The 13,767-nt window shown below is 46.6% G+C and overlaps 6 protein-coding genes across 6 annotated transcripts; all 6 read right to left on the bottom strand.

Annotated features, from left to right (window-relative positions):
* Positions 1-529: 529 nt before the first annotated feature.
* Positions 530-1,453, bottom strand: TbgDal_XI16200 (ADP-ribosylation factor GTPase activating protein 1, putative; the record flags this gene model as incomplete). The annotated part of the gene is made up of 1 exon (XM_011782463.1): positions 530-1,453. The coding sequence occupies one exon, from the start codon at positions 1,451-1,453 to the stop codon at positions 530-532; it is 924 nt and encodes a 307-aa protein (XP_011780765.1).
* A 697-nt stretch (positions 1,454-2,150) lies between these two features.
* TbgDal_XI16190 (hypothetical protein, conserved) lies at positions 2,151-4,424 on the bottom strand (the record flags this gene model as incomplete). The annotated part of the gene is made up of 1 exon (XM_011782462.1): positions 2,151-4,424. One exon carries the CDS (start codon positions 4,422-4,424, stop codon positions 2,151-2,153), a length of 2,274 nt encoding a protein of 757 aa, XP_011780764.1.
* A 552-nt stretch (positions 4,425-4,976) lies between these two features.
* On the bottom strand, positions 4,977-7,445 carry TbgDal_XI16180 (hypothetical protein, conserved; the record flags this gene model as incomplete). The annotated part of the gene is made up of 1 exon (XM_011782461.1): positions 4,977-7,445. One exon carries the CDS (start codon positions 7,443-7,445, stop codon positions 4,977-4,979), a length of 2,469 nt encoding a protein of 822 aa, XP_011780763.1.
* Positions 7,446-7,764: 319 nt separating this feature from the next.
* TbgDal_XI16170 (proteasome regulatory non-ATP-ase subunit,putative) lies at positions 7,765-8,589 on the bottom strand (the record flags this gene model as incomplete). The annotated part of the gene is made up of 1 exon (XM_011782460.1): positions 7,765-8,589. One exon carries the CDS (start codon positions 8,587-8,589, stop codon positions 7,765-7,767), a length of 825 nt encoding a protein of 274 aa, XP_011780762.1.
* A 455-nt stretch (positions 8,590-9,044) lies between these two features.
* On the bottom strand, positions 9,045-10,112 carry TbgDal_XI16160 (hypothetical protein, conserved; the record flags this gene model as incomplete). Its single annotated transcript, XM_011782459.1, has 1 exon — positions 9,045-10,112. The coding sequence occupies one exon, from the start codon at positions 10,110-10,112 to the stop codon at positions 9,045-9,047; it is 1,068 nt and encodes a 355-aa protein (XP_011780761.1).
* A 1,403-nt stretch (positions 10,113-11,515) lies between these two features.
* Positions 11,516-13,099, bottom strand: TbgDal_XI16150 (hypothetical protein, conserved; the record flags this gene model as incomplete). The annotated part of the gene is made up of 1 exon (XM_011782458.1): positions 11,516-13,099. The coding sequence occupies one exon, from the start codon at positions 13,097-13,099 to the stop codon at positions 11,516-11,518; it is 1,584 nt and encodes a 527-aa protein (XP_011780760.1).
* Between the last annotated feature and the right edge of the window lie 668 nt (positions 13,100-13,767).

Genomic DNA, 13,767 nt, shown 5'->3' with positions numbered 1-13,767 from the left:
CCATGATTTACAAGGGGGCGTTGGAAGAATAAAATAAAAATAAAGTAAAAGAATGTAGAACTGTTCAAGTTACCCAATAGAAACGAAAGCAAAGGTATCAAACCGTAGTATAGAGAAGTCAGAGTTGAGACAAACTGAAAAAGCACGAGGCGAACAGTACACACTTCCTCTACCGTACGGTTTATTTCCTCTGACTAAAAGGAGAGACTCTCAAGCTAACCGGGAACACCCTTTACCGCTTTTTTTTTTTCGTATACCCCAGTACATAAAGCTAATCATATAAGTTTCGACGAACAGAGACACTTACCCTTATGCAGGCCGCGAAATTAGAACCAGGAATAAAAATTTGCGTGCGACTTGCACAGTAGACCAACCTGGAACCCTCCCCACACACGCACACACAACTTGCTCACATAGAGACTTAAGCGACACCAAGACACCTTGTTCCAATGCTCCGCTCACTCGGGTTGAACAAGAGGCGGCATATATTCACAAATAGTCGTATACACTACCATGTAACAGCCTATTTTTAGTCTTTCTTTGATTGGAAGTCCCCATCGTAAGGGTTTGCTTGACCCTTAAAAGCCGCATTTCCAACCTCAGAGTGGCTTTGGGTCATGTTTCGTCCCACTAAACCTTGGTTGTCATCCTGTACTGCCGTTTTTACATGTTGGGTCATATCCGACAAAACGCTCAAATCATCTTCCTGATTTTTATTCAGAAGCTTCGACGACATCTGCGTAGCAAACCCCGAGATCGCGCCCCAACCTGACGCCAACGTGCCCTTTACACCCTCGACATTCGTTTCTGTTATGAGAGATCGCGCTTGAGCGCCGGCCGTTTCCGCTATCTCTTTTGTCTTCTTTGAAAATACGGACCACCCACCGCTGAGAGTATCCAACCACTCCTTACCACCACCACTTCCCGTACTGCCATGGCCCTCTCCCCACATGCCGTTGATTGGTCGATGTTGTTGAGGTGCTTGCGGAGGCATCCCCTCGCCATTCGGTCGGTTTCGCTCACTTTGCACCATGCGCTCGTACCACTCAGGTGGTGTCCACGAGCTCTCATCAAACGGTTGGCCAAGAGCTTCCGCTTCCAACATGGCACCGTACCGTAGCGCACCAAGAGATTGGTAACGCTCTCTGATGGGTGCCTTGGGAACTCCATTTCGTTCAAAGTATTCGCGGGCTCTCCGGTTACCACCAATTTGCATCTGGCGAAGTTTTTCCGGCCGCCAGTTGGTCCATCCATCCATGGTGGGACTACGCACAAACGAAAGGTGGACCCCCAAGCTGCGGTGAACACCACTGCAGTCCAGGCAGACAAAAACACCGTGATTCACATCGCACCACTGTGGACTTAAAGCACCACACTCAAAGCAGTGTTTGCATTCTTCGTCACGTTGCAGGATCTCACGGAATACACGGGCATCCTCAGCAGTATGTGACATAGCAAGTAATATATATATTTTTTTCAATTTGATGTTTGACTAGTTTATATATATATATATGTGCAGTTTGCTCAGCCTCTTTCACCTCACTATCTTCCCAAAATCGCTTTTTTTTTTTAAAAAAAGGGAAATTCCCGATCAAACTTAAGGCTCTTGTGCACACCCGTGCAGGTAGGTGTCCCACGGAATAAAACAAAAAAACTGAGAGATAAACTTGATTTTGACCAGGGAACCAGGGCCGCGTAAAGACTGTGAGTCACAAAATCACAGGGCAAATTTTGGTCAGTGCGAAGAGAGGGTTGATGGGTATGCCACAGCGGCACACATATATATTCACCGACGTACCATCCCATTTTCTACATACGTCATCATAGGGGTGATCCCAAGCAGTTGTTTCGCAACACAAGCACACCTGCACGAGAGCACAAAAACGCCGGTGACAGCAATGAATGCACCAGTGGAACATGAGGCAGGATTTGCCTTACCAACATATCCACCTCAGTGAAACATGTCTACGTTATAGTGTAAAGGGAATAAGGAGAATTAGAAGGAAACAAAGCATGACCACACAATGTGTAAGTTAGGCCTTCGCCAACCCTCCTCCAGGTCCTACCTCTATACGTACATATATACACACCTCGCGTTAAACGAAATTTGGCGAACCACGTGCCGTCGCACCACTCTAAGTGAGAGATTGTCACATAGCTGAGCTGTTGGATCTCTCACTCCTATCAATGTAGTCTGTCACCTCTCCGGTGTCTGAGCTCACATTGGACATTTTGGTTATCTCCTTCATTACCGTTTCCCGTAACCTTTTGTTGTTTTGAAGATCTACTTTCGACTGCTGCCACTCCGAGCGAGCCTGCACCAACTGGTTCATGTCTTCCTGTTGCTTGCGTTCCTCTGAAACGGAACCAGCCTTAGATCTCTGCCTGCCCCGTACATTGCGGTTTTGGGGACTACCCTTCCGACCGGCGTCTTTGGACTCATCGTGCTTCTCCTTCAGTTTAAAAGCACCCCCAGCAAGGAATCGATGGAAATCTGCCTCGCGTCGCTCCAAATCGGCTATGCGAGTTTCGTAAGTGTGCCGGAGGAATCCCAGTTTTGAAGCAAACTCGGCCATGGTACCTTCTTGTGCCTCCTTTACCACTTGCTTTTCTGTTTCTGAGGATGTGACAGAGCCGTCCTTCACCCTTTCTTGATGTGGGAGCGCCTCTGTTTTACTATCACTGGTAGTGCCAGCCAGCACCGGCGCCCCATCACGGTCACTTGCGTTAGGAACCACAGAGGCTCCCATAACAGATTGGGGATGCTTTCCACCAATGTCACCCGTAGGGAAAAGAGCTAATCCCAATCTGACTTCCTCATCAATTGCATTGCTCAGCTCATCCGTGCCACGAGGAGTGGTAGGGATTGAGAGAGTAAGTATTTTGAGGAAGGTGTTTACCTCGTTCTCAAACATCAGGTTGTCGTTAAGTTCGTCTATCTGAGTGCCCAGAGTAGAAATCATGTCAATCATACTGTAAACACTCTGAAAAGCGGTTGTGTGATTGCTGCTCACGTACGATGGCATGCTCCGCGTTTCAGTAGTGGGGTGCTCGTCAGAGTGCTCATCCAGCCCGTGTAACCCCGTAAGGTGGTGCTGAGCAGTTGACCTTTGCACTTGGGGCTCGGATGCACCAAGCGTCTTGGAGCACTGCCGCCCTTGGTCACTGGCGTCATCCCGCGTAGGTGAGCCAGCCATGACTCGATCGTCTACAGGTTCTCCACTTCGCTGGCCACGGATTGCTTCGAGTGTGCACCCGACGTGCCACTTTTGCGTGGATATGTGCCCTATGCGATCCACTATCGCAACTGTTCCAGGTGGAAACGTTAAAGGCATACGCTTTTGAAGGTTATTAACAAGGCGTTTCATCTCTGACAAACTGGCTTTGCACTTACGCATCTTTGAATTCTGTATATCGTACAAACGAATATGCTGCAGAGCCAGGAAGAGAATATTCTTCCTTTCCTGCATTGCACTCATGAGGTTGTGAGTTGTCTCGGAGACAAAGTCCTTCACGGCAGAGAAGCGGGCCACAATATGTTGAAAGTTGCCCTCAACCTGCTTGAGTTTAAAACGGATGCTTGGTTCCTTCGCTATCTTTTGATCGGCCGCGCGAGACCCTCCAGTGGGAGACTGAGCACAATTCATGACAAGGTCACGAACTTCGGTGATAAGCGTCCGAGAATGGCGAAGCTGATCACTGAGAGTGTCCATAGACTGCCGGAAAACTTCTTTGGACATGTTAGCCTGATCTTGGTCAAACTCGCTATAAACCTTATCGTAGGCATCCTTGCAATACCGCTGCATGTCTTTGTTCATCTGCGAAAAAAGCAAAGCCATTTGATCCTCCAATCCCAAAGAGTGCAACTTTAGCACAGCATTTCGTGCCTCAAGCAACTCCACCGTCCTGTTGTGGTTGATGGCGACCTCACCGGCTTCATCCAGCATGTGTTGTAGACGAACACGCTCCTCCTCTACTTTAGCGTACTTCCCCTTCAGTTCAAGCAACTCTCGCCGAAGCAATCGCAACTCAGTGAAGTGAAACCGTTCGTCCGCGTGCCCTTCTGCAAATATAACGGCAAAGAAACAAGCAAGAAAGCGACCAAGGTTCGCCGTACGCCGAAAGAGTTTCGATGTTAGTAGTAGTAGGTCTGTTAGGGGTAGCTTCGACGATAATTGATCGTCGAGTTTAAAAATGACATCTTTGAAAGAGTTGACGTCATACACGGAACACGCAACTTCCTTCAGGGCATCCTCAATCATACTTCGTAGTCTACATAAGTCTTGGAACTGGCTAGCCGCGCACGCCTCAACATAGTTGTCAAGATTTGAACAATCAGGTGGATATGTCATTTCCGTTTGCACTGCCTTTGACGCCTGCTCTCGGCGGCGCCCGGCAGATGTCACACGCCGCAAAATAGTCATTTTGTTTAATCGTATAACGTCAACTAGCGGTCAACGTGGAAGTTGTAATTTTCTTCCTTTCCTTTGTTGTACTTTCAATTGGTACCCAAAGATATACCTTGGGTTGGCAAATGAGCACCCTCGCAGGCTTCTCACAAGTTAGACACGGACACAAACATACATGTTAACAAAAAAAGGGATGACAGGAAAGAGAGAAGCGAGGTTGACGGCATGCGGAAAGAAAAAGATGCGATCCAATAAAATCGAAGTGATTGTCTAACGATATTCTCTCGGCAACAAAAAGGAATTCGAAATGTCACTTTATCCAACAGGAAAGCAACACCACCGATATAAGCGCGAACGGAGGGCGCAGAGCCTCCAGATTACGAACAGTGTTTCCGTGTATAAGTAACTCCACTGTAAGTAAGTCATTAAGACAAGAAGATACAAATTGTACATTAACATAGAGGATATACACGAACGTCATGTTGCGCAATGGTGTCAAATACAAACACGCATACTTATATAGATACATGCACATACGTATATGTACAAAGGTGAGTTCTACCCGCTCTAAAGAAGACCCTTTAGATCCGTTGTTGGGTCCCAGAAAAGATTGCGTGCCACAGCATCTGACACCAGGTGTCTTCCCTCGGCGTATTGCAGTAAGATGGACAACGTGCTAGCCTCTGGAGCTACATGGTTCATCCTCATTGTTTCTAAAACTTCATACATCGCGCTATCAGCAGCGGCGGCAAATATGTGAAGGAGTGTGTTGTACATTCTTAGATCTGGTTTCACACACTTCATGCGCAATTCGTTGAACAGGGACTTCGCTTCTACGTACTTACCGCAGAGAAGGCACATGTCAAACATAATGTTATAACAGTTAACATCTGCTTCCATATCCGGGTAGCCCAGAAGTTTATGAAAAAGTGCATCCAGCTTATCCCACTCTTTGAGTCGAACGTAATATTCCATGACAAGGGAAAAACAAATCACATCTACCTTTGGGTATTGATATTCTCCGTCGTCGCCATTTTGGAGCTGTTGAAAGACTTGTAACAACCTTTCGTCGCCCGCCTGAACGTACACACGCATCAACTCGTGATAGTGTTGTATATCAACTGGAATCTGCCGCTTGTGCATGGACTCGAGCAATTGCGTTGCAGCTTCCACATCATTCATTGCGCGGTGTGTTTGTAACATCCACAAATAAGTGTCTGCATTCGGTCTCACTTGCCTGTACGAGTCATACATTGAATCAAAGAGTTCCACTACCGCGTCGTAGTGCTTCAAACCAAGATGATACCGTAGCACTATGTTGTACGTTTCCACGTCCGGTTGCGAACAAAATGAGTTAATACCAAGTTCCATCTCACCCAGTATTGAAAGCAGTTTGTCATCTCCAACAGCAGCTAGTACTCTGAGGTATGCGTTGAATAGTGAAACGTCAATATAAACCCCCGCCATTTTTGCGTGGGAAAGTACCGCGAAGGCCTTTTCAACGTCGCGGATCTCTTCACAAACAGTTTCCATAAGTAGTGCGAAATTATAATCGGGACCCAGACCCTCGTTGAGCATTGCGTTATAAAAGTAGTGGCAATGCTTCGCAAATCCAAAATGCAAACATGCGCGGACAATAAGTCGATAAGTGTCTACGTTCGGTTGCATTTCGTTAGCTGTGATCCGTGCAGACCGCTTTCGGTTGTCCATACCCATGATCACGTCAAGAGAAGGGAGTCCGGCCAGGTTTGCGGCATTTGATGTGTCCTTGTTTACGTCAATAGAACACAAAATGCTATCGATACTTGGATTTCTCTCCCTTGGTTGAATCTTGTTACTGTCTAAACTGAGGCTTGCCTCCGCCATCATGATAGAAACACCCATCCGTGTTGCCTCTATTTTCTCTTCAATAATGCTCGTTTTGTTATTGTTTTTGTTGTAGTGTTCCTGCATCATGCGATAAATGTCGAAAACACCAAAATCATCACACTCAATGAGTATTTCCATTACTAAGTTAAAAGTGAAGGTGTTCGGCTCCACAACCATCGAGCCCATTTCATGAAAAAGCGTCGTTGTCAGTTCAGAAATAGCTTTCATACCATGTGCCTGTTGCTCTCTTGTTCGCTTTACACTTGCGTACGCATTGCGCCCCATTACGTAGTCGAGTCGTTGCCGTACCAAACAGAGTAGTGTGTTGTATGAAACAACATTTGGGAGTACTCCCTGCTTCTTCATTTCTTCAAACAACTGAAAGGCCATCTCATAGTCATCATGAATGAGTGCAGCTCCAGTTACTGTATTGAATGTTCGTACAGTTGGCTTAACACCCCACTCTGTCATCCCATTGTATACGCGTAAAGTTTCCTCGTAAGGTGCCTTTTCCCGAAGTGCTCCCATTAGACAATTGTATGTGTTGACGCTTGGAGCTACGCAGTTCTTTTTCATTTCCTCCATAAAGAAAAGGGCTTGGGGAACATCTTTTACCGCAGCACAAAAACCTAATAACGTGTCATATGTGGTCGTATCTGGAACAATGTGTGGCATCTCCCTCATTTGCATGTACAGATGAAACGCACGATGATACTGGCTTTTGCGCTCACAAGCGCGAAAGAGCAACTGATATGTAGTGAGGTCCGGTTGAACATTGCTATTCACACACATAGAGTCCTCCCTAATTTCATCATACAATTCGAAGGCAATATCATCAGAAGCACCTACCACACGCTCCAACAGCGAGTTGTAGGTGATAACATTGAGGGGAATAGATTCTGCATGCATCCGTTCCAGAACAGCGTTTACAAGGGCACGACTGTTCTTTTCCTTCCGCTCCTTCAACATAGCGTTGAAGCTGGCTGTATACGGAGGGCAAGCATACACCATTTCCCGTTCTTCATCACGATTTAGCAAGTCTACATCGTTGCGTTGCTGTACGACGCCCTTTTTCCGCCGAATAACCCGAGTTTCGGAACCATCAGGATGCTTGATAAAAACCTCAGCGGGACCCTTCAAATTGATCCCAAGTTTTGCACTCACCATCTAAGCGAAAAGAATACTAACCTTTTTTTTTTCGCAAACAAAACGAAAACAAACACAGAAAAGAATTGCAGAAACAAAGCACTCGTACAATTTTTAAAAAAAATAAGGAGTGACAATTAATTTGAATGCGTGTCTGCTGTTGTCACAAACAGAAGAATAATAGAAACGGGAAAAAGGGGCACGGTACCAAAAATTTGTGTCACACACTCATTCGTGCGCAAAAATGAGTGGAACTGGTACGTCCACTTTACCAAGTTTGCTATCTAACACCATCCTCGGTACTCTCCCTTCTTACCTCACGCATTTACACACCGGGAGACTACACAATGCGCTGCAGATCAGCGGCAAAGTTAAGGTGATGACCGAGCATTTCTTGAAACGGAACCTCCCTTTTTGCGATATCTTCCCTCCGGGTGAAAACGAAGCTGGCTCCATCCTTACCCAGTTCCCACTCATACTGCTTACCAATCTCCCGGACGGCATCTGTAGAGTCCACCATCAATATCTTCTGCGCACGTTCAAATGATAACTTTGCGTAGGAGTGTGGGATACACTCGGCAACACCTTGGCGCACCGTTTTCTCCAGCATTCCCACAATGGGGATATACTCTTTTGACGGTGCCTGGTCGCGGGAGTTGAGTAGTTTACTGTAACTCCCTTCCATCAGATACCGCTCCAGCAGCACTGCAAAGCGGACGTAGGCATTCGGGGCATATATGTGGTTGGGTACCTTCTCCAATTCCGTGTGAAACTGTGCAATGCGGTCATCCACTAGCAGACGAACAAGGTTTAAACCTAGTATCAGTGAGTACAAGGGTGACTCTTCCAACTTCGTGGGATCAATGTCAGTGTAGTACACACTTAGTTGGTTGAAGTACAACTCAAAACTGGCGAGGTCCTCCAACCGGGCACTCACCAACACAGCGTACTCCAGAACTTCACGTGTAAGGGTAACTTCCTCCAGCCACGTAGCGCTTGCCGCGGCAGGATTGAGGAACGTTGGTAGAAGAATCAGTTGTTTTTTCAGGCCGTTGACAAGGTTGAGACAAAGGCTGTCATTATTTTGATCGTACGCAGCCTTCAACTTTTTGTAATCCACGTTGATACGGCGAACTACACCACCAACGTCGGTGGTGGTCAACATCCCTTTAATAAAATCACACTAAAAGCAACACACAGACAACTCTTTCGGGTCCAACGTACCGAGAAAGGGGCGCACCTGAATATCGAAACGTCTGTATGCTCCTACCTAAAAATACTTCACTCGCTCGGCACTGCGTGCGGTGGGAACACACAACGTACGGAAAAAGACAAATTTACCCACTGCGGTGAAATCCACACATGAAGGCAACGCGACCCACCCCAAGCGCCACGGTCACCTTGAACTGCAAAAGAATCGTTATTGGGGCACACTGAAGGAAAGCGGATTAGGTTTTTTTTAAAGGATAACGACAACCGTAATAACAGGTCACCGCACTATTACATAAAGCACCAATGTAAAACATTAAAAAAGGAGGGAAAAAGGGCTAGAGAACAAGTGGGGAACGGGATATGAAATAGCACATCCCGTAATAATGTGAAGAACTTTGTATGTGATGATTACTCGAAAAACAGGGTGGGACCACAGGCAAGTGTAATACCAGCGTCTATTCCCTCCTCTTTCTCCTCCTCCGCGACAACCGCAGTTCTCGGTCGTGCGGCACTTACACTGGCACTTGTACCCGCACTCACCCCGCGTGACTCGGATTTACGCCACCTCTTTCGGGGAATATTACACTGAGCATGTCGACCTCTACCTTTCGCGCCGGGACTAGAGCAAGTTGCCGCTGAGTTGTTTGAAATTAACAACTCCACTGAGGCATTGCTTGCAGACAGGCGAGTTGAGGGGCGTCGGTTACTAGTCACACGTCGCCTAACATAATGTACGGTATCAATATCATTAGGATCGCCACCGGTCTCAACCTCGGAAGGTGCAGCAATTTCCCCACCTCGATGGCACTCAGACTCTGACGCCGCCGCGCATTGTTGAGTGGAAGCACCTGACTCGGTATATTGCCTCTCAAGTGTGGCAACTGTGAAACGAGTAGGAAAAAATGAACCCCGTGTACACTCACCGCCGCGGTCAGCTCCCTCCGTGGGAGGGGAAACACGGGCACAGTGAGGAGAGCTACTCAATCTGGACGGAGCGAACCGCACGTGCCGTACCGTACGGGGTTTCACAGTATCGTCTAGTGCACGAATAATTGTGATTGTACTCTCTTCGGAAGAGGAGTAACCGGAGCTACAAGCCCTCTCTATCGGAGACAACGTACCCACAGGTGAAGACATGGAGCACACGCGAATGGGCTCAGTAACACTTACGGGACCGAGAGAAGTTGTAGGGTCACAAATCCTTACAGTGGGAAGAGGAGATAATAACTTCCGCTGCACTGTGGAGGTAACAGGATCGTGCGCGTGACGCGGTGGTGCTATGCGCAGATCGCATTCCGGGAGGACAACCGGGGAGGTTTGCCCTCCATCTGCTCGAAGGGCTGCTCCACCCATGGTTGCGACCTGCACCAGCAGTAGTCCCAACTCAGCTTCCTTCTGCTGCACGCGCTCACTTAGCACCTGCGCGTACCCATCCAACTCGCCTATAAGGCACTTCAACCTGTCGCAGTCACCCATCCAATTCAACAATCAAATCCTCTTGCGAATACACGCCAAAAGAAAGAGAGAACGAATACTCAAGGGACCGTTATTAAAAAACAGGGAACGGAAGGTGTTTCCCTGCACACACACACACACACACTTTCACGTCCAGGTGGTCAAATGGTACTCTCGTTGAGGGCTGATCCTAATACGAAAAGTAACGGAGCAGCAGGAAGGGAAAGATTAAATTTTTTAAGCACTGGAGATAGAACAACAGCAGAAACGGGAAAGAACTACTAGCGCACACCGCGTGATCATGTGGCTCAAAAACATTATCCGCAGAATGCCACAAACAATGGCAACATCCAAAATATTCGATATATTTCCGCCGCTGGTATCGACGAAGGCACTCGCGCAGGGAGGGGAAATCAAATAGCATTCAAAAAAATCCCACGAAAAACATTACTGATATTCAAAATAAACGGCAAAACACCGCTAGCAACTGAACAATACATCACAACCAGTGAGCTGAATCGCCACTCTCAAAACGCGAGTTTCTGTAATATTCGATAAAGTTAAATGACTGGCGATTTCGGCGATCAAAGTAGACTCCCACTTTTTTCAGTACCAGCGCAAATACAAGAAAAAACGCTTGTCAATTGTATTACCTGACAGAAAGTACCATATCGATAGAACCTTAATCATGTGAAGCCAATAGAATTTAAAAGCGTCCCCATAGAACCATTTTCCGAGGAATGTGACAGGTCTGTTTATTTTACCAATATGTTGCCTCTAAATGGTAAAAGAACCATACTGACAAACTTTTGAGTCCTCTCGCGTCTTTGCGACCAATCCACATGATGCAACTACTAAACCTTAGGAGCCACAGAAACTGAATGCAAACAACAGGGGAAAAGGAAAATGAAGAAAATAGTGCAAGACCACCATCAGACTGTGTAGGATTGTAAATGACACAAATGACAAATCTACGTGATCCCTTAAACACAAAGAGGGAAAGCAAACAGAAGAAGTTGACTAAACTCATCGGAGAAGAACAAGGAAAATAAGTGGAAAAAAAAATACCATCTCCACGATCAAAGTGCTGATAGATGATTCCACGAAAGGACAAAGATGTCCTGTCATCATTAGCTCGATTGACAACACGAATATAATATTTTCGATTAAAAAAGGGAGGTAAATACTGCACTTAGGTAAAGTAGTAGGAATAGTGGTGGTAAAGACATATAGCGACCCCCAGGATTCTATTAATATAAAAAAAAGGTACTAGAGACAGACACGAACCCTCATATGGGAACATGCCTAAAAAGAAAAAAAAACTTCAGTCAGTAACCAATTGGGGCTATCTATTTTAACAGACAAATATGTCAATTATCATTGCGACGCAACACGGTGTGCACACATTTACATGGTAAAATCACCTACGATTTCTTTGAAATGTCAAATCTGCGCTTCAAGTATTGCGAAGCATAAATGCGGCGAAGCCGCTCTATCTTACCCCCATCACCTGCGCGCTGCCTGCTAGACTCCGTAGGAGCACAATAGTCTGGTGCCCTAAAAGGATCATATGATCTCGTAGACAAATCGAATTTCTCTCTGCAGACTGGAGAAATGGAGGGGCTGAATGAGTGCAACACACTTTTTGGAGATTGGCTTACACCGCCCCACAAATCACGGCCAGCAGACACAATACCGCTATTTCTTCTACTTTTCATTACGCTTTCCTTTACGCTGCGAACACCGGTTGAAAATGACGCGTCTGATCCACGGTCACTCTTAGGTGTCTGAGAGTGCCAGGGTGAACTAACAACCCTCCGCAAAACCCTCTCACTTTCGTCTTCCGATACCTCTAAAAAACGAGGAAGAGAATTTGAAAATGGCTTCCTCTGGTACCTAAGCGACCTCGCCGAGGCATCCTTAAGTAACCGCATCACCCGCTGTACAACACTATTCCGATAAACATCAACATTTGATTGGTTATACGCATGACAACGCTTAGTCAAATTCGTTGGAGCAGGCGAATGTCGAAGGGAGGGAATATGGCCCTGCTCATCAGTACGAGTGGGGTAACATTCGCAGAGATCCTTCAACCGGACCCAAACCTCAGAACCTTCACTAGCGCCTTTGGCACGCAACAGCAACCAGCGATCACCCTCGGGAGAATCTTTCTTAGCAAGTACTTCAACCACTTCTTCAACACAACGGACAGGATATGCAAGATTCCTTAGTTGCGTCATAACGTCAACAGCCCAAGTAAGGTGTTCACGAACCAACTCATTACGTTTCGCAGACTCGTCCATCAGTAATTCCTTCACTTCCAGTAAGTGGTACTTCTGCAACAATCCATCGTCGTTATCCTCATCACGTTCCTCGTATTGGAAGTTTTCAAAGGGAACTGATTGCCTTTCGTGCATATTTTGCAGGAAGCAAGAGGCAATTTTCCCACGGAAGCTCCTTTGAGAAGCCAACGTGCCTTCAGGAGGTTCTCCCGGCTTTGTTACCGGGCTGGGAAGATCGTAGCAACTTCCACTCAATGCCGTGAGAAGTCTTTCGAGACCCTCATAACGTTTGTACAAATCGCCACCCCACAGGTCCTTCAGGAAGTCGAACATCGTATGACCCTTGCGATTTTTTGCCATCGCATTGGCACCACGAAGCAACAATTCATCAATCACCGCAACGGAACCTCCGAAGGCAGCGCAGTGAAGCGGTGTCGCACCAACCACATTTGGGGAATCACAGTTGGCCCCCGCATCCAAGAGTAACCTAACAGCGCACATATGACCAAGGGTAGCGGCCCAATGAAGCAGCGTGTTTCCATCAGAACTTTTCCAGTTTACGTTGTTGTAACTCCTCAACATACGTTCAACACTCTGCTCATCACCGGTCTTAAGTGTCCTCACAGCATTCTGCATATCCTCATCGAAGTTGCGGCAGACGACCCCCACAGCCTTTTCTTTCCAAATAATTGGTGCATCCCTTTCGTTTATTTCTACGCCGTTCATGGCCACTTTGTACAAGGGAAAGTGGAAAGGGAAAACTGTAGATGATTTGAAGCCATTGTTGTTGTTTCTTTTTTCGGCATAAGGTGTCTACGCGACAACCAGTTGAAAAAGAAACAAAACCCCAAGGTAAACTGAGACCTTAAGTGTCGTCGTAGAAATGCAACATGCTCAATGACCAACAACAAATCCAGGCTGTCCATCAGATAAAATATAACGAATAGACGACATTCCGCCCCAACAGCAGTTCTGTCGTCAAGGTAACTTCACCAAGACACCACGAAGCACCACCTGACCGAATAAATACAGAAAAAGAAAGTTCTGTGGAATGAACCTCCCAAAATGCACGTGCACTTACCAAATTATTTACGTTAAACCCAACGTATATCTACAAGTTCAAAATTGCAACGCATCCCTCACCATATTATCGCCATACAAGCCCCCAATCAACTACCTGTAGTCCATACCATACCTCATGTGAACCACGGACAAAAACGATTTCGCTCCGATAAAGGCAAGCAGTGTATCACCCACATGAAAGTTACAAAAATAATTGTGAAGGGATATGGTTTATGTACCTAGGTAACGAAAAAGGACGCAAGCCTCTGGGTGGTCCAGTATCTGTACGCTATGCACTGCCGGTGGCAGATATCGCGCTGCATCACTCAAAA

Source organism: Trypanosoma brucei, chromosome 11, assembly GCF_000210295.1.
Source record: "Trypanosoma brucei gambiense DAL972 chromosome 11, complete sequence".
NCBI classification, from domain to species: Eukaryota; Euglenozoa; class Kinetoplastea; order Trypanosomatida; family Trypanosomatidae; genus Trypanosoma; species Trypanosoma brucei.
Note: the sequence above shows the minus strand (reverse complement) of the source record. Positions and strands in the feature narration are given on the sequence as shown.